This window comes from Aquarana catesbeiana, linkage group LG09 (assembly GCF_042186555.1).
Source record: "Aquarana catesbeiana isolate 2022-GZ linkage group LG09, ASM4218655v1, whole genome shotgun sequence".
Taxonomy (NCBI): domain Eukaryota; kingdom Metazoa; phylum Chordata; class Amphibia; order Anura; family Ranidae; genus Aquarana; species Aquarana catesbeiana.
In genome coordinates, this window is record NC_133332.1 from 214,652,733 (window position 1) to 214,673,345 (window position 20,613).

The window sequence follows — 20,613 nt, forward strand, 5'->3', positions numbered from 1 at the left end:
AACCAGTAAATCGCACTACAAGTCCCAGCTTCCAATGTCAGTAATATCAATGAGATTCACTTCAATCAGAATCCTAATCCAAGCAGAAGGATGATCAGTGAATATGACAGGAGGATCCTGCAGCTTCCAGAAGAGATCCAAGATGATGTAAAGCAGCTCAAACTAAAAGAAAACAGGAGCAAGTCATTCGCATAACAGTAATCATTTATTACAAGAAAAAAACAGCACATTTACAGTTAAAATCCTTGGAAATCACCACAAGCGGTATGAATCACCAAGGTAGAGACAAAGCAAGGCTGTATACAGGAAATGGCGACTCCAGATCCCCTGACCAGCTTCACAGGGACCCTCTCTGACAGCTGTCAAAAAGGGCGCCTTCATGACAGCTGTCAGAGCAGGTCCCTATGATGCTGGACAGGGGATCTGGAGTCTCCATTTCCTGTATACAGCCTTGCTTTGACAAAAAAACAAACAATGTGAAGTAACAAAGAAAACAGCGTATCGCTTATGCTGATTTCCAAGAATTTTAACTGTAAGTGTGCCATTTTTTTCTTTTATTAAACAATTACTGTTATGCTAATGAGGATCCGACGCTCCTGTTTTCTTGTTGTTCAAATAGAATCAAAGATGACTGTGAATGAATAAGTCCATTTCCATGATATATTATACTTTTGTTTAAATATGTGTGTTTGTATCAGAGAATGCAACATCCTCTCTGTTGCTTACTGAGGATGCCAGGGAGTCTTCTTGTGTGGATGGGTTTAAGGCCTTCCACCAGTGACCTGGCATCCTGGCAGGGAGGCCAACCACATGAGAACAGCATTTTTGTGAACAGGTCAAATGCCCTCTTTTTTCTATTATGTCGTCTTTCTACAGGCCAGACAATCACTTCCTAGAAGCAATTTCCTGTTTCCCGATGGTCTACTACATGGTCGGCACGATAGATAAGTAGGTTTGTTTATCAGTGTACTGTAAATCATACCATTGAACATCTGTCTATCTTCATTGACCATATTCTTTATTCAGTGTTTACATATTTAACTTTATCTTTATTTGTATGGAAAATGGTGTTAAAACATCCTAGATTGTAGATCCTAACTAAAAAAAAATGCAAAAATGAACGCCAAACCAATTTTACATTTTGGATAGAGTGCAAAAAAATGTACTTTACTTCCTATCCATGTGACACATTTATAAGAAATGAGGGGACTCCTTGCCCTAGAACAGGAAAGCACAGACAGCAACAAAAATACTGTCAGTAGTTCTAACCCATCTCTACTGAAAATGTATTTTTTGTTTTTGCCTGTGTCCCATTGTAGAGACTCCCCAGGACACTTCCTGTCCTAGCAGAAAGTGAGAGGAACCTTCTGCACAAGGGACACACTCACTGATGGTGATAAGCCAAGCACAAATAAAAGGTTTTGACTAGATATCCAGTGCAGAGTAAGGCATTAGAAGGTAATACTGATATACTGATGACTCTTAGACCCCTTTCACACTGAGGCGGCTTTCAGGTGCTCTAGCACTAGAAATAGCCTCTGCAAAGCGCCTGAAAACCGCCTCACATTTATTGCAGTGTGTCTTTTCACACTCGGCGGTGTGCTTGCGGGACGTTACAAAAAGTCCTGCAGGCAGCATCTATGGGGTGGGTTGGGAGCGTTGCATTTAGAGCTCCCAAAACGCCCTGCCTATTCGAATGAATGGGTAGCGCTTTCAAAGTGCCGCAAAACTGGAGTTTTTAACCCTTTTTTGTGGAAAAATCCGCTTCACTAGCTGTCAAAAAGAGCCGCAAAAGCGCCGCTAAAACTAGCGGCGCTTTAGCGCTAACGGCAAGCGCTGTCAGTGTCAAAGTAGCCTAAAAGCATATCGCAAGGCAAAATAATAAAAAAAAAAAAAAAAAAAAAAAAAACATATTCAGTACATCTCTTTAATACTAAGTTTTGCCCCATTAAAGACCCTGCAAGTACAGAAAAATACCCGCTGACTTGCCAGAAATGTGAAATGTGCAGGAAATTATGTTCTCTGGTGATAATTTCCTGTTATGGGCTGACAAATAAAGATGACCTCGGGCGTGTTTGCAACCGCACATGCAGAGCCCGCCAGGAAGTCGGCACTGCGGAGCGCTAATCACAGGCAGTGAGACATTCCCCGATCTCTGCAGATTGGGAAGATGTCTCACTGCTTGTGATGAGCACCCCGCAGTGCCGACTTTCTGGCGGGCTCTGCATGTGCGGTTGCAAACATGTCTGAGCTCATTCTTACTGACAACACACACAACATTTTTGTGGACTGAGTGGTGTCAGCTCTTCCAGTTTTTTTTTGCTAAACTACTCAACTACTGCCACTCTCCTGTGTCTACAACATAGACACAAATTCTTCAGTAGTCCAATATACAAACTCAAAAGACTCTTTGAAATAACACAGGAAGCACATAGAACACATAGGGCAGCTCTGAATTTATGCACTTATCAAACAGATATAATAAGATGCTTCCAATGGTATAGTTACCAGACCAAAAAGTTGTAAATAAGAGAAGTTAATTGTTAGGGTTTACCTACAATTTTAGAAAAGCTCATAAAATGTCAAGAGGTTGCTGGCGGTATTGCAATTATTTGTTTAAATAACTAGCCTGTTCGTGGTGTTTGCACCTAAACAGGCCACATTATTACACAGAAGAGGGGGGGGGGGGATATAGTGGCGCTTGGAGAGAGACAAATGGGTGGAAAATAGAACTATAAGTAAAGGTTTATGATAATAAAATCCAGTGGTTAGGGGTAGCTTGGACCCTGGAAAAGGTCAGTTCAGGCTTGAATGGGTTAGGAACAAGTTTGATGTGTTAAAGATGTATATAGCGCTCTAGAGGTGCAGCCAGCTGTAGAAGAGGAAAGCAGCTCTGTAGATATATAATGTGGAGAACAGCGGCGTTCATCTGAGTGCAGTATATTAAAATGATTAATGATGAATTTATTAAGATAAAAAATTAAAATAAGAATTACCCCAAGGATAAGGGTTGAAATGGCTAGTCACAAGGGGAGGCTCGCTGTGTAGTCCTGATCCAGATGGCCGGCGGTGTGGGGTGCTTCTGCTGTCTCGCTAGCTGCAGGGCTTTCCAAGGCTCCGAGTCAAGCTGGCAGTCATCTCCCCATCAGCTGTGACGTCACTGGATGTAGGGCACAGGGCCAGCAAAGTGTATTTATATAAATACTGCCATCATGAAGCTATCACAGCCTGAGGAAGGAGCACGCATGCTCGGAACGTACGCCTGCTGGCCATGTGCCCCACATCCAGTGACATCACAGCCGATGGGGAGACGACTGCCAGCTTGACTAGGAGCCTTGGAAAGCCCTGCAGCTAGCGAGACAGCAGCACCCCACACCTCTGGCTATCTGGATCAGGACTACACAGCGAGCCTCCCCTCCCCTCAGCCATTTCAACCCTTACCCTGTGAGTTTATTCTTTTTTATCTTAATAAATTCATCATTAATCATTTTAATATACTGCACTCACATGAGCTCCGCTCTTCTCCACATCACATTATTACATAACCTCAGTGCAGTTTCCACAATGAAGTCAAAGGCCACTTTTCCTCTTTAGCATACCTGAGCTGATCAGCTTCCATGATGCAATGGGAACTTTTCCTTCTTTTCTACTGAATAAGCTGCTATATTTGCTGCTGTATTTGAAGGGTGCGGCGAAGAGAGTGGGCATTGCTGCCCACACACCACACATATGCATCCATGGGCTTCAGAGCTTTTATGTACTAAGAGCGTTCTTGCTGGAGGCTCCCAGCATAGTGGGCGAGCTGTCAAAGTCAGCTCTCTGTTCATATTAATGATCGGGAGTCCACAAAACGGCCAATCACAGTGGTCACATGACCGGCCAATGCTTCCTGCCCCCTGGGTGTACAAACCCTATTAAAAGGAAACCAGAGCTAGAAGGGGTTAAATATTTGCATACCTATCGTAGGAAAAAATGGAACAGTGATTCTTTATTAAATCTTTATTGAACTTAGCGAAGTTAGAAACTTCTTGTTTAAAAACTTTCTAAGTGTACAGGGGGTTTTCCTTAAAAAGGATATATAGCCTTTTACGTGGTTTACTGGACATGCATGTGAAAGAAAACTGCTAGATGTAAATAATTGTTTTATGTATGCTAATGATTTAAAGGCTTTGTTTATGTATAATTTGTAATTATCTATGTACAGGGAGGCAGCCAGATTTACTGATTACATGTGCAGCTTTTACTTCCTACTTTGCGATGCTACCCAGCAGTTGTGCTGTACCACTTCCTTCCTTGTGGCTGATATTGTAACAACTGTTAACAGACTAACAGAGTCATGGTACTGAGCAGCAGATTTCTCCCTCTAGTGGCTAATCTACTTAATTACATTTAGCAAGAAAAATATGGAAGATGTGAAAATGTGAAAGCCGCTTAAAAATGACAAAACTGCAGACATTGCAAAAATAATACAAAACTCCAAGTGTAATGAACTTTCTGTCCTTCTCAGTCTGGATAATTTGCTGCAGTGTGGAATCATCTACGCAGACAATTTGGTGGTGGTTGACAAGGAGAGCACCATGAGTGCAGAGGAGGATTACATGGCAGACGCCAAGACGATTGTGAACGTGCAGACTATGTTCAGGTGAGATAAGGTGGATGCTCTCTTTCCCAGTTACTATATCATTTAGAATTCAGGGGTCTCAAACTGGCAGCCCTCCAGCTGTTGTGAAACTACAAGTCCCATGAGGCATTGCAAGGCTGACCGTTACAAGGATGATTCGCACAGGCAGAGGCATGATGGGACTTGTAGTCCTGGAGGGCCGCCAGTTTGAGGCCCCTGATTTAGATGCTCTTCATACAGCATTTGTGCACAGTCAGCCCTTTCTGATAATTAAAGTACTAAATAGATCTCATTGTGGGCTGTGTATACTGGTGGCATTAGACAGGAAAAGTAGCACAGTTTTTTTTGTTTTTTTGGGGGGGGGGTCTCTATCTACTGGGACTGGGTCTCATTGACTGAATAGGCCTTTTTTTGGAAAAGGTGAATTTAGCCTTTAAACCATTCAATTAATACTCAGACAACATATTTTTTGAGAATATCTCCTTTATATGTAGTGTTACATTTGTGGCCAGCTTTAGGATTACTGAATGTTCACAGCAATGGTGACATACAAATTACAGAAAGTCATGTGGCTTTTCTTGTTTTTTTTCAGGCTGTTCCCCAGTCTCAGCATCACCACTGAACTAACACATCCGTCAAACATGCGCTTTATGCAATTCCGGGCAAAAGACTGCTATTCTCTTGCGCTTTCCAAGTTGGAAAAAGTAACTATGTCTACTACTTCTATCACTGACTTTAAATTAAAAAAAGGCAGATTTAAATACCTCTGTATTCCTCAGAACACAAAATATAACTGGATTGATCCAGGGAATATCTGCTTGCCTTCAAGGGATCAGGAAGGATCTTTTATTTTTGAACCATGCTTTATAGAGTTTTTATTTTATTTTTTTGCCTTTTTTTCAACCTGACTAAAGCTGGCCATAGATGGGTAGAATTTCGAACGAACATGCTTGGGAAAAGAATGTTCTAAGAAAGTCTGTTCATTTTTCTAATTGATAGTGGGTCAAAGTGACATTTGTTTTCGACCTCACTGACAAGAAACTTTGAAGGATCAGGATAGAAAAATTTTATTTGAATGAACAAATTTCTAACAGTGTATGTGGTTTTCGTTTGGCAAAGTTCATTCATTCCAAAATCATATGGTAAAAGCAAATTAAATCTTTTGAACAACAAATTAATTATCTGAGAATTTTTGTTTTTCAATGGTTTTTATTCAGAATTTTTGAAAGTATACAAAACCAGCATTTGCCTTTAGGACAATAAATATTTGTTGGCTTGTGACATTTAAGAGTACATATTGTCATTAAACATAAGGTATCGCCATCCACATTATGAAGTTATGAAACATGATAAAGAAAAAGAAAAAACAATATAAAGGAGGAAATCGGCAATAAACAATGAATATACATAATGACTCCTCCTCTCTGTTGTGAGAATTTTAATTTGAAATTCTATCCATCTATGGCCAGCTTAACTATGTAAAATATTAACATCATTCATATCTATATTTCCACTTCCCTACACAGGTTTTGACATGAATATGTTTGGATTTTCATTTTTTTTTTTTTTTGCATTATTTTTAATGAGATTGACATTTTTTTACACAGAATATAATGTAATAACACACTTACGGGTGATATGTGGTATTGTACATACCAGCTGTATCAACAGGTAGTCAAAGTTATACAATTTCATGACCATAACCTAGGTGATATAACATTTTAGATTCCACAGTATGGTATAACTGCAGCCTACCTGGACTTCCACTTTAATGTTTGTGGACATTTGTGTTCCCTAGATCTTGTCAGATCTCTGTTTGTGTCATTACAGAAAGAACGAGAAAATGGATCCAATCTGGCATTCATGTTTCGCCTTCCGTTTGCTGCTGGCCGAGTGTTTAGTATTAGCATGCTGGATACGTTGTTATATCAGGTCAGTGTGTTTTTATTGTCAGATATGGTGTGCTCAGACTCTAGAGACCAGTCTGTATATATCAGTACCAAGTATGGCTGCCTCCAAGGACATACCGTTCATATATGGAAACTGTACATAGAAACATAATGACAAGCACAACTCATACCAACTAGACTAACTTAAAAAGACTTCCAAAAACAGAGAGAAATAAGGAAAGGGCCGTTGCTGCCAGTTTCCAGGAAGATGCTGATCAAGTGGCTGCAATATTTTGTGCTTTAGACCCCATTCACACACATTGAAACCTGAAGCTACAAAACGCTGGAGGGGAAAAAAATTCTATTACTCTATGGAGATGGTTCACATCTCCACTCCAAAACGCCTGAAGCTCAAACAGGTTCTGGAACTTTTTTTTAGGCAGATTTGTGCGTTTTTCTGCTTTTTACATTGGGGACCTTTTGACCTGTACAAAATCGCGGCAAAATCACAGTAAAAACACACGACTTTCTGCCTGAAAACGCTGCACTGAGGTGTGAATGGGGCCTTAGAGACCAGACTGCATAGCAGGTTTTCTTTACTTACTGGCCACATACTTCTAACAGATCAGTGACTCACAATGTGTTAAAGCCATTAGCTTGACATGATAGCCAGACAGATAGCATTTCCACAAGGCAATTGTCAGTGGCAGTGTCCACATAGATCCCAGCACAATCTGCTTTAGAGCTACCATCAACTATGTAATGCAAGGGTCTGCCTGATTGGATACAACGTGATGAGATAGATAGGTTAGGGAGAATGGCACACAAAGGAACAAAAGGTCTTTAGGGAAATATTAAAAAGTTAGAAAAAGATTAAGATTATGAACAAAGAGGGAGAAGAAATAGCACCATCTAAGTGTAGTACTGAAGTGAATCACTCAAACCACCAACAACCTCCCCGCTCCCGTCGCTCCATCGTCAGCCCACCAGCCCCGCACATACCCCATTTAGTTTGCGGGCGGCACTTCTTCCTCGGCGGCTTCACCCTGCGTCTCCTCCACCTTGCGTTCACAGCGGCTTCCCCTGCGCCTTCTCCTCCTCGGCAGTCAATACAATCGCTTCTCCTCTCGGCCAATGGCTTCCTGATTGGCCAGGAGGAGAATCGGGAAGAGAATAGCAAATATTCATTTGCTATTGTCACATAACTGGGAGGACTCAGGACGCAGTGCTCTGCACCTAGAGGCCACCTTTTTTTTTTTAAAGCCAATTAGAGCCTCCAGCTCTAATCATGTGCTTCAAAAAAAAAAAAACAATAAAACCTCAGTGAAATCCATGCACATGGCACCCTGCATGTAGATTACGAGCCAGACGCATGGATTGGGGGGGCAGCACCCCTGCGCCCTGTATGGATGGGTCGCCACTGGCCTTAGGCTTCATGTACACTAGCAGCTCCTAAACTTGAGTTTAGGAGCTTTTGGCCTTTTCTTGCCAAAGCTCCTAAACTCAACTCCATAAAAAGCCTGTGTTTCCATGTACACATAGGCTTTTAGCAGAGTTTCAACCTCCCTCTTCTGAATGCAGAAAAATCATGTTTTGCGTTTTCCTGCAGCCACGGTAAATTACGACCAAGTGTACATGAAGCCTAAGGGAGGGTGTCTCCAGTGCAGCCGGCTCAGTGGGCCCACGGCGCTTCTATCTAGCGGTACCCAGGGGACCTGGTGACACAGGGCAGTGCTATGCCATGGATGAGTGCTTTTAAATATTACTTATGTGAGTTGCCTACTAAGTTAAATGCTTCACTTCAGTCTACACTTAGGCAGGCCATACATGGTTTGAACCGTGTATGGGCAGGCTGAATGTACCAAGTTGATCAACTTGGGTACAACCAGCCTGCTGGATTTTACCTGCGATTATCGCTAGTGGCTGCTATAGCTGCTAGCAATAATCACTGTCTTCTCCCAGGGGGGACGGCTTCCTCCACCGGGAGAGGACAATGGCTCAGCAGAAGGGATTCCCGCATCAACACTGTCTTCCTTGATGTGGGAATCTAGCGAATTTCTTTCGGGTTTCAGGAAAGCAGCTCTCTCCGTGTTTGGCCGGCCTTAGGCTAGCCATACATTATACAATTTTCGAATTCAATTTTCTTTAGATTTTACTTTCAACTATGTAGTGCAAGGGCCTGCCTGACTGCATACAAATTGAAAGTGTTTAGGTTTGACCTCATATTATATGGTTTTGGTAAATCTAAAGGAAAATTATACAAGAAAATTGTATAATGTATGGCCAGCCTTAGATGTTGTTTTTTCTTCTCCCTCATTGGATAGATAGGTATGTACTTCTATTATATAGTTTTGGTAAATCTAAAGGAGACTGTATGGTGTATGGCCACCTTTAGCCCTGGTTCACACTAAATGCGGCTTTGAAATCAAGCTACTTCAGCACGATTTCAAAGCCCGCCGCTCAGTGCGATTTCATGTGCGGCTTGCTAACATCTGTGCGATTTTATGTAACAAAAATAGCGCAGGAACCTTTTTTTTCAAATTGGTGCAAGTCGAAGTCACATTGATTTGAACAGTTCCATAGGCACAAATAAGGTGCAAGTCACGAATGTGATTTTGAACTGTCAAATCGCATCACAAGTCACACCAGTGTGAACGAGGGCTTAGTCTTGTATCATGTTAGCCATTGATCAGTGCAGAAAGTTTTAGTTGAAGGGATACCTTTTTATTGGCTAACTTATGTTATTAAAGTTGCAAGCTTTCAGGGCCTTGCATATGTAATTGAGTCTGAAAAAGAGACATAAGCTCCCAAAAGCTTGCATGGCAAAAAACTTAAAAGGATTATCACTTTTACATTAATCAGTTCCTAAAATGACAGAGTACATGTAGTACTTTGACCCATCTTTCTAGGTGCCCTGTAGCGCTAACTGCAATGTGAGAAAGAACATCCCATCTTGTGTTACAGGGCATCTAGGAAGATGGGATAGATAATTACACGTACTTTTGTCCCATCAGGAACTGAACAATGTAAAAAAAAATGCCAATAAGGAATTCCAAATGTCTCTTGCTGCAAGCTTGTATTCAAGACAATACCAGGCACAAAGTATTTGCAGCCTGCACATCTGCCTATGACCAATGTACTTAAATTTTGATTTGTATATGTGCCTGTGTTTTCACAGATATTATTTGTAGTTATGTTCACACACACATATTTATTTCAATCATTTTATCATCTTTTAGTCTTTTGTAAAGGATTATATGATCACCATCACCAGACTGCTCCTTGGGTTGGACACCACGCCAGGCTCAGGCTATTTGTGTGCAGTGAGTAATGTAATATAGAGATCCTTCCTGGTGTCTGTGTGTGTGTGTATGTGGGGTGGGGTGGGGTTTTGCTGGGGTAGGACAACCCAACATGAAGGTGAAACAAGTGACTGAGATACCAAGGCCCACCGGCACACAGCTCCTTCTCCCATTGTGGGCCGTCGGAGGTTAAAGGCAGGGCTGCTGTTTGAAATCATGGGGCCCCCGTACAGCCTTCTTGTTGGGGCCCCCCCCCAACCCCGCCTTCACCATTCCCTCGAGATGCAGCAGAACAGCGGTACTAGCTTTATCCGCCCACACCCCAAAAATGAAAAAACAAAAGTCCCACCTCTGCTCCCACCTCTTGGGCCCCTCTGTTGACATGATGGGGCCCAGGGAAATGTCATTTAAAGAAGAAGTATAGTCAAAGCTCATTTGGCTGGGCTTCTCCTATGGATCACAGGAGTGCAATTCGTTTTGCACTCCTGTGACCCATTTTCAGCAGAGAGGGAGCTGAAGTCCCCTCTCTGCTGACGTCACAGATATCAGTCCAGGCACCGTGTCATAGCAACAATAAAGTCTAGATGCGCCAGGTGCCTGGACTAACACCCGTCTCAGCCTCCCAGCGAGCCGCTGATAGCCTGATTCGGCCGCTCCCCACCCCTCCACAGCTCAACGCTCCAATGAGTGAGGAGGGAGAAGAGCAGAGAGCTGTAACTGACAGTCTTCTGCTCTCTGCTCACGGAGCTTTGAAAACCACCGATCGCTCGGTTTTCAGTGTAGAGGTGCCGGGGGGACAGATGCAGCATCGGACCCATGCTGCATCCACCGATGTAAGTATGAATAGGGAAAAAAAAAGAAACCCATACTTCTCTTTCAAGCCCTGGTAAGCAAGTAGGAGTGGGGGTGTGGTCTAATAAAATCCATTTATTCATTTAGGCGGAAATTAACAATAAAGCTGCCCTGGGCCCCCCTGTTTAGCTGATGAGGCCCGGGCCAGTACAATGGGACCAGTTGTACTGCCTTATCAGCGGCCCTGGTTAAAGGGCACCACTATTATCTGACAGATGTGGCAGCTACTGGGTAGGACAAGAGTTTAGAATAAGGCCTCTTTCACACTGGTGGACCATTCGGGTCGGCCTGTCAGTTTTTTAGGTGGACCTGAACGGACGCTCCATACAGGTCTATGGAGCGACGGATTTCAGCGGTGACATATCCGATGACATCCGACCCGCTCCGATTCGCTAAAGTGTGACAGATGGAAACCCTACTTTTCCATCTGTCTGGCGGATCGGATGAAAACGGACTCTATGGGCCGTCTTCATCCGATCCCCCATACAGGAGAGCGGCGCTCTGACAGGTCCGTCCCTGCACAGTGTGCAGAGACGGACCTGTCATCTGCCTGCTCAGCGGGGATCGATAGAGCGATCCCTGCTGAGCAAAGCGGAGCCCGTACACATCCGTGTGAAAGGGCCCTTAAGATTTGTGAGCTGTCAGCGTCATTTGCCGGTACAGATTCTTTATTGCTTGCCCCTCTGTGGATGGAACAGACTTAATAAATTTTTTATGTCAATGTAGATGAAAATCACGGAGGAAGATCTGTGGATCAGAACGTATGGTCGGTTGTTTCAGAAACTTTGCTCATCCAGCGCGGAAATCCCAATTGGCATTTATAGGACTCAGTCACACATGTTTTCCACATCTGAGGTATAGAAGATGCAACCAAATCTGTTTTGTACTGAGGAGAAAACTGAGGAGTATTATTGCCAATCCCCGAGTGAATGGTTGAGTTCAGACGTGTTCAAAGAGAATGGGGCCCATTAGACACCAGTGTATGCCTTCTTATTTGAAGTGATGGGGTGTGGGAAGGGGACTAAGCTATCCCTCTGGGTTACTGAAAGAAGAGAGTAGGTTGTACCTGGGACCCCTGGATAACCACCAGGCTCAAGGCTTCTGCCAAGGTTCTCATGTGGATGATTTCTGATCAACTGAAAAATTAGATGTTCCATCTGTATAATCATCTCCTCTACAGTTCTTCCGTTTTGTACCAAAAAAAAAAAAAAAAATTACACATTGCTGTTACTGCTAAATCATCAAAAATCATCAATGCTGTAATATTTATACGAATGACTGCATATTGCTTTCTCTTGCAACTTCAGCCTAGAGCTGGGTGATTTTATAAAAAAAAAAAATCTGCGATTTTCTTAAAAAAAACTCGATTCACGATTCAAATTGAGGTTTTTTTTTTTTTTGGGACACCGCGCTGGTCCTGAGGAGCTGCGGGCAGGAGTTTTTAGGTGAAGCCGCGGCTTCAGCCTAGTCTGCAGCGTCTGGCCTCGCAGACTAGACTAAAGCCGCGGCCTCACCTAAAAACTCCTGCCTGCAGCTCCTCAGGACCTGCGCAGTGTCAGCGCCGGTCTAGGACTAGGCCGAAGACGCAGACTAGGCCAAAGCCACGGCCTCGCCTAAAAACTCCTGCCCGCAGCTCCTCAGGACCGGCACAGTGAAATAAATCGATTTTTTCCCCAGCCCTACTTCAGCTATTTTGTTTCTAACCTTTCTCTGGAAACAGATGCAGCTTAACCCTCATAAACCATGACTGCTGCTTCTTCCTTTCTCGTTGTCCAGTTGATTTTGTTGTATACTAGCAGTAGCTGATAATTGAGACAGCTGTGCATGGTAGCCAATCGGCTTCTAACTTGAGCTTGTTTAATCAAGCTTTGAAAACAACCTTGAAGCTGATTGGTTTCCACACAGAGCTGCACCAAATTTTACACTCTCCGGTTTTAGTAAATCAACCCCTTGGGGTTCATGCACCTGGTTCCAGAAGCAAACTAATTAGATGTGTCTTTTTATAATAACTATTTACTTTAAGTTACTTTTAAAGTGTTACTAAACCCAGGACCCTGCATTCACAATATCTGGTCTCCCACAGTACACAGAACATGGAAATGCAATTATTTTAGTAAATATAAACTGCTAAATACCTTTTCTCATCAGCAGTATATAGCAGTCTTCTGATTTCTATCAGTTCCTGGTGAAGCTTGTAGGAGGAGTTTTCATATTGCACTGAGCTGTCCTATGCGGGTGCAGGGCTCCTGACCCTCTGTCTGGACACGTCTGGACAGTGCTGATTGGCCCTGTGCTGATAAAATGCATGCTCCCAAGAAAAAAAAAACTCTAGCAATACATACCAAACTGAGCATGTGCAGCCTGACTCCAAAGGCTCTGTCTTATCCTGACTTGTCCAGGGGGGCAGTGCAGGGAGGGAAGGATCTGTGCATACAAGATCAAGCAGCATTTTTACACAATGCAGAGGCTTAACCCCTTAGGTTCCACAGTGAGTATAACAAGCATGCTTTACTGTATATACAGGCTGATTTTACTGTTGTGGGTTTAGTAACACTTTAAGCTTCTTTATGAAATGCAGAACATTAACAATATGTTTTTTCTTCTTTAAACAGCCACATGATATCAGAACACAGGTAAGCGCTCCTGTTCTATAGATTAAAAACAAAACTGCCGCAGCCTCTGTACATGTATTACTAGGGTGCTTTCAAGCTAAAGTAGCTTCAAGAAACATTTAAACTGAACTTTTCATATGGATGTATGGGATCTGCTTTTTTGGATAGTTGTTCTAAGTCAGAGACTCGCTAAATATTGAAGCAAAGATGACAGGCCTGGGGAACCTCTGTCAACATTTCATTGCTCAGAGTCACCATTGGAGAGATTTCCCTTCACTTCCTGTCCTGGTGACTGGATATCAAAGGGACAGGAGAATATTGGAAATCTCTCTAGTGTGGACAGAGATAGTAAAAAATGATAGAAGCTCTGTCACATATTTATTCCTGCATTGAACATGAGCGAGGCAAACCTCTAATCGAAACAGGGCTAAATGAAAAGTTTCTTGATTAAAGGTGCCTTATCAAATAGGTATAACTTGGCCAAAGTTTAGGGTTTTATTGTTGCTGTGTCTTTTTGTCTTAGTGACCCTTATTCCCCCTCATTCTTTATCCTGGTGTTATTTACACATAATAAGACACAGCTTCCAACTGTCACTGATTTCCTTGGACTGTCCCTAATTTGGAACAAAGTCCCTCTTTCCTCCTCATTTGTCCCTCAATTTGGTCTGATCTTTATAGTTGTATATAAAATACATTACTTATCTATAAAAAAGAGTTTCCCAGTGCTAAACCTTTCATCCAATTTCTAAACTGCTGCATTTGTAAATTCCAAAAGCCAAAATAAAGGAATAGTAGTGGTTAAAAAAGCACATGTGGGTTCTCCTTTAGGGGGGGGGGGGGGCATGGCAGAGGATGTGTTCGATTCTTACATACTTTTGCTAATAGGTGTCCCTCATTCCCATCTCAGAAAGTTGGGAGGTATGTGATAAGACCTAAAATATTCAATACGATAAAAGACCAGTTTTAGCATTAACAAGAAAGGCAGCAATGGCAGCTTTCATGTTCCTAACTTAAATTGTGTCCACTAAAGCTGAGCTCCAGACATACAGTACTGTGCAAATGTTTTAGGCAGGTGTTAAAAAATGCTGTAAATGAATGCCTGGTACACACTGTAAGTGATTATAAAAAACTGAGGCGCTCACTGTACTTACCATGTGATGTTAGTACAGCAATCTGCCCACTGTGGTATTGTGTTCCATTGGCTGCAAGCCGGTTTTGCAGCGTGTTCGACAGAAACCTGACAGGTTGCTGTACACACTGGCTGAATGTCGGTTGGTTCCTGTTGAACCGGATGATATTTGTCCCGTGTGTACCAGCCTTAAGAATGCTTTCAGAAATAGAAGTGTTGATAATTTATTTTTACCAAATAACAAAATAGAAGTAAATGAGCAGAAGATAAATGAAAATCAAATCAATATTTGGTGTGACCCTTTGCCTCCAAAACAACATCAATTCTTCTAAGTACACTTGCACCCAGTTTTTTAAGGCAATCAGCAGTTAGGTTGTTCCAAACATCTTGGGGAACTAACCACAGATCTTCTGAGGATGTAGGCTGCCTGAAATCTTTCTATTTCTTCATGTATTCATAGACAGACTCAATGATTCTGAGATCAGGGCTCTGTGGGGGCAAAACCATCACTTTCAGGACTCCTTGTTCTTTTTTACACTGAAGATAGTTCCTAATGACTGGCTGTATGTTTGGGGTTGTTGTTCTGCTGCAGAATAAAATTGGGGCCAATTACACACCTCTCTGATGGAAGGGCATAATGGATAATTATCTGCCTGTGTTTCTCAGCATTAAGGACACCATTGATCCTGACTGAATCTCCCACTCGATTTGCAGAAATGCAGCCCCAAACTTGCAAAGAACCTCCATTATGCTACTGTATATAAATGACACAAATTAATGCAGTTCTGAATTCATTAATGAAGCATTTAAGGTGTTTTTTACACGCAAGCAGTGTAAGTACCTGAATTCGACTTGGTATAAGCCTCTTGCAGTCCCTGTACAGCAGAGTTCAGAGTGGGAACAGGAGAAGCAGCACAAGGAGCCAACTAGTTATGCTGCATAAATGTGAAACCTTTCACTAGTAAAATCTGTGTATTTGTCTGCCTTGAGTCCAGCTCTAAGGGAATTCAATTTGCTGTGATATTTGTTTTGTCTTTGGCCCAAAACAGCTGGAGTTTTTTTTTTTTCAACCCAGAAAACAATGTAACTACTTCCAATAATTTTAGGTTTACTGACAGACTCCATGGCAGTTTACGTGTGGGTTAACCCCCCCTCCTCTCCAATGCTATAGGACCCCATTCCCATAAATTTGAGCTCACAGCCAGAGACTGCGTTCTTTTTTTGTCCTTCTTATTGGACCTATAAGCAATGCACTTATATTTACAGCTGTCCCATCAATCGAGTTTGGTGCCGGGCATATGTTCCTAGCGGTGTCAAGATAGCCCAGGGCCCAGCCATGGGCGGGTGCGTGGCTCCAGGCCTCTGTGTCCACTGGTGGGGTTGGCCTATGTATGCCCAGGAGTGAAGGATTGGCTGGCAAGGTCTGAAGCTTTCCTCCATGGCAGCAGTTTGTGTATATATGTCCTTGTCTTCCCCCTCATGCCGTCCCTTGCTCTATTTTTGCTCCCTGGTCTCTCTATGGTGCCTGGAACGCTTCTGCGTTCCAGGATGCGGCTCCCTCTTCCGGGTCACTGCTCTGGCGTGCTTCTGCACATGTGCACATGCGCGTTTCTTGGACGAACCCGAGGTTTGGTTTGGCACATGCGCGGTGCAGCCAGGGACCCCGGGGGCTGCACAGGCGCTCTACGTTGGGTCGCCACGGCGCAGGTGCAAACGGGACATGGTGGTGACGTCACTACAGCAGGATTTTAAAATCCCTGTGAGCCCCTGTCACATTGGGGATTCCTGTGAGCAGTTTGCGACAGCTCCTCCAGGCACCAAGCTCTTAGGTTAAGCTAAGGTCCAGCCCAGGGCCATGGTGCAGGAGTGGGCAGGAGGGGGGGGGGTTGGATCGTTCTTAAAGGGGAAGCTCTCTCTCTCTGTGCTGCCACTTGTACTTCTTTCTCCTAGGACGTGTGGGTGTATCTTCGTCCACCAGGGTGCCATAGACAGGTCACCGCTTCCGTGCGGCCAGGCCTCACTCTCTAGGTACGTGGGGTGTGGGGGGGGGGCAGGTCCACGGTTGGATGGACATATCCCCTAATGTCATGATTTTTTCCCTTCTCCTTTCAGCCCGTCCAGATTGGACCACCAGTTTACCGTTCGAGACGACAGGGACCTTGCCAGGCCGCAACATCAACCTTCCTCATCCAGGTCCAGACGTGACTCTCCGTCTAGGACCCATCAACAGAGGAGATGTTCCCATTTCTCCTCCAGACACCACACCCACCACCATGACAGCAGCTCTGATTGCAGAGCCTGCTGGGGATGTGGGACTCGAGTCCCGGAGGACAAATCCTTATGTGACATGTTATGCACAGGGGGTCGGGTAAAAAGAGGCTGAAAGCCGACAGATGGAGTCACTAGTTAAGCGTGTGGTGCAGCAATCCCTTTAAGGAGTGGGGTACAACCTGCACACGGAGCCAGTCCACCAATCAGGCTCCCTGGCTGATGAGGCCCATGAGGATCCGGGCCCATCCCAGCCTTATGATGCATCTCCCGTGTCTTCAGACTGTGAGATAGAGGGAGACGAGATTGTCGGAGGCTTTGACTTCGCCCCGGTTTCATTAAGTCGGTCAAAGAGGCCCTTAAGTGGGAAGATTCTTCTACTCCCCCAGCTAAGCCGAAGAAATTCTTTAAGCACCTGGGGAAGGAGCGCTCCAATTTTCCTCTCCTTTCAGAGTTAAAGGATATCATTGACGAAGAATGGAGCAGAGTAGACGAGAAACCTCTTTGTCAGGCAAGACTTCCAGATTATACACCTTCAAGGCAAAAGTGAAGTATCTGGAAAACGCTCCCCTAGTAGACGCAGCATTAATGCAATTAGCCAAACATGTCACTCTCTCTTTAGAGGACGCTGTGTCCTTTAAGGACGGGCTTGAGGGGAGAATAGATCAAGACCTCAAGAGGATATACGGGTTAGCAGGTACGGCTTGCAAACCCGCTTTAGCCCTCGCGGCCATATCTAAGGCGATGGAAGCCTGGATAGAAGATGTTGACTCCACGCTCAAGGGCTTTCAGAAGAACTGGCGCGGGGCTCGGCAGTCCTGGAATTGAAGTTGGCAGCAGCCTTCCTGGGAGAAGCTTCTATTGGCCTGATCCGCCTGTTGGCCCAGGCTATGCTATCCTCAGTCACGGCTAAGCGTGCCCTATGATTGCGCCCTTGGCTCGCTGATCCAGCATCTAAGCAGGCCTGGTGCAGGATCCCCTTTGAAAGGCCTTTGTTTGGCAACAGGCTGGATAGCGCCATAGCCTGGGCCACGGGTGGGAAGTCGGGCTTCTTGCCCCAGGATAGGCATCTGCTCGGCCAGAAGAGGCCCCAGCGGAGAAGACGCAGTACGAAACGTTCAAGAGAAACACACTCTTACAGGCCTGGATTTCAGAGGGAATTGGAATAGAGGCCAGACATCCTTCCAAAAACCCGCTAAAAGCCAGGAGTCCAGCGGACATGAGCCGGCTAAGTCATTCTGAGATTGGGCCTGCCCAGGCGGGTCAGGTGGGGGCGCGTCTGCTTTTCTTCCGGTACGTCTGCGTGGCCTCAATCTCTGACTACTGGACCACCAAGACGGTCTCTACAGGCCACACATGGTCCTTCACCAGTACTCCTCCCCCCAGATTTATTTTTACCCTGCTACCATGGTCAGAAGAAAAGAAATAGCTGTTACTATCCTACGTGGATTCGCTGATAGCACAGGGAGCCGTAGTGCCTGTCCCAAAAGGCGAAGAGTTCCAGGGAGAGTATACTCCCCTCTCTTCTTAGTGCAAAAGAAAAATGGTTCATGGTGCCCTGTAATAGACCTAACTTACCTAAACAAGTTTATAAAATAAGAAAGATTCAAAATGGAGACTCTTTCTTCCATCCAGTAAGCTGTGCAGCCAGGCGATTGACTAATCGGAATCGAATTAAAAGATGCCAATTTCCACGTGCCTGTGGCAGTAGAATTCCGCAAATACCTCCGGCTCAGGGTCGGGCAAGAACATCTACAGTTCACCTGCCTCCCTTTCGGGCTGACAACCTCACCCCGAGTCTTTTCGAAAGTTCTTCTGGCCGTGGTGGCCCTCATCAGAACAAAAGAGATACGGTTGTACCACTATCTCAACGACCTCCTGCTACTATCCCAAGACAAGGAGCAGCTGCCGATCCACAAGGAGCAGGTTATCACCAAACTGCTCAAATTCGTTTGGCTCCTAAACCTGAAGAAATGCCATCTGGAACCAGTTCAGCGCCTGATATACTTAGGGGCCCATTTCGACACGGTGGACAGTACCATCTCTCTCCCAGTGGAGAAGATCCCAGTCATTCGAGAGAGCATATCATGGGATTTGAGCTCCTCACGCTTGAGGGCCTCACAGTGCCTAAAAATTATCGGCACAATGGTCTCTACGACCCCCATAGTCAAATGGTCTCTGTGGAGGTTACGCCCTTTCCAGACAGGGTTTCTCCAGCAATGGAACTCAGGGGACAGCAATCAATCCATTCACATAACACCAGTGATGAGGAACAGCCTCTTCTGGTGGCTTGAGCGCAGAAATCTGCTCAAATGCCACTCTATTGCCCCCGTCTAATGGGTCACGGTCACGACTGATGCCAGTGATGCTGGATAGGGAGCCCTCTGCAGGTCAGAACTTGTACAAGGCAGGTGGGATTCCCATCTTCACAACCTGGGCTCAAGCGTCCTGGAACTACGAGCAGCCTGGTGTGTCCTTCAAACCTTCACTCATCTCTTGAAAGGGAAATCAGTTTTATTGAGAATGGACAACACCACAGCGGTCTCCTATGTGAAGAGGCAAGGGGGCACCCGGAGCTCCGCCTTGCTCCAAGAAGTCGAGCCCATCATGTCCTGGGCCCAGAAAAAGCTGGCCAATATCTCAGCAGTCTTCGTCCCCGGAGTCCAGAACATCCAAGCGGACTTCCTGCCTTACATACAGTTGGACAATGAGTGGTCCCTTCATGTGAAGACGTTCGAGTGGATCATGTCCTTGGGAGTCGATCCCGAAGTAGACCTATTTGCATCCCCTTGCAACTTCAAGATCAGGAAGTATTATACAGCCAGGCCTTCAGAATAGATGCCCTGACAGATCGGTGGAGCTTCAATAGGGCATATACCTTTCCCCCCGTTCCCAATCATCCTTAGATTTTTGTGGAGACTCAAAGCAGAAGCAGTCAAGGTGGTGGTTATAGAGCCTTACTGGCCGAACAGGCCATGGTTTCCCCTCCTGACCCAGCTCAGCTTCTGGGACCCGGTTCCTCTTCCTCTCAGACGGGACCTTCTTTCTCAGGGGGCAGTCCTGCACCCTTGCCCGGCATTACTGAGACTGATGGTCTGGTTCTTGAGAGGGAGAGGCTGGAAACTCTTGGTTGCGCGTCAAGAGTGATTTCCACCCTCATAAGCTCGAGAAAGGCAAGCACAAATAAGGTTTACAGGAGAATATGGGCCAAGTTTGATGAATTCTCATCCTCTACGGGTAGATCTGGACTCAGTACCACAGGATCCACTCTGCTTTCTATCAAAGACCTCTGCAAAAGTCACCTTCCTAGTAGCCATCACTTTGGCCAGAAGGGTTTCTGAGATCGGGTCCTTGGGTCATGAAGAACCATTCCTGACTTTCTTCCCGGACCGGGTGGTCCTCATCCCTATGCTCAGCTCAAACCCAAAAGTTACTTTAGTGTTCCATGAGAACCAAGAAATTGTCCTACCTACATTTAGGGCCCCAGGGTCCACTGAAACTCACCCTCTGGATGTAGGGGAAATACTGAAGGAATGCCTGCAAGTTACTTCCTCTTTTAGATGTTTTGACTATCTGTTTATCTTGCACTCTGGGAATAACAAAGGAACGCAAGCTTCAACCAGAACGATCGCAGCCTGGATCGTCAAATCCATCCAGCAGGCTTGTAGGGCTAAGGGCTTGGCTCCTCCAGAGGCGTGATGGTGGCTTCATGAGCAGCAGCCCGGCATGTGGCTCCAGATGTCATCTGCAAAGCGGCCCCATGGGCCTCCATTAATACCTTTATGTCACATTATTGCATAGAAACTGCTTCTCTATCTTCTGTGAACTTTGGTTTAAGAATCCTGTTGGTTGAAGGGGCAAATGAAATTTCTTTTTGATCAGCATAACCACCCGTGTGGTTTGGCTAGTTATTTCCCACATGTAGACTGCCATGGAATCT

At 44.8% G+C, this 20,613-nt stretch overlaps 1 protein-coding gene across 7 annotated transcripts in view; it reads left to right on the forward strand.

Moving 5' to 3' along the window:
- KCNT1 (potassium sodium-activated channel subfamily T member 1) overlaps positions 1-20,613 on the forward strand; it is a 587,173-nt gene that overhangs the window by 545,220 nt on the left and 21,340 nt on the right. For all 7 annotated transcript variants that reach the window (XR_012236041.1, XM_073599682.1, XM_073599683.1 and 4 more), the window contains 7 exons: positions 877-948; positions 4,508-4,642; positions 5,214-5,325; positions 6,452-6,553; positions 9,750-9,833; positions 11,391-11,519; positions 13,277-13,297. Coding sequence is in view for 6 of the 7 variants with exons in the window: in XM_073599682.1 (XP_073455783.1) it covers positions 877-948; positions 4,508-4,642; positions 5,214-5,325; positions 6,452-6,553; positions 9,750-9,833; positions 11,391-11,519; positions 13,277-13,297 (655 nt within the window). In the remaining variant the exon portion in view is untranslated. The remainder of the gene's footprint in view (positions 1-876; positions 949-4,507; positions 4,643-5,213; positions 5,326-6,451; positions 6,554-9,749; positions 9,834-11,390; positions 11,520-13,276; positions 13,298-20,613) is intronic.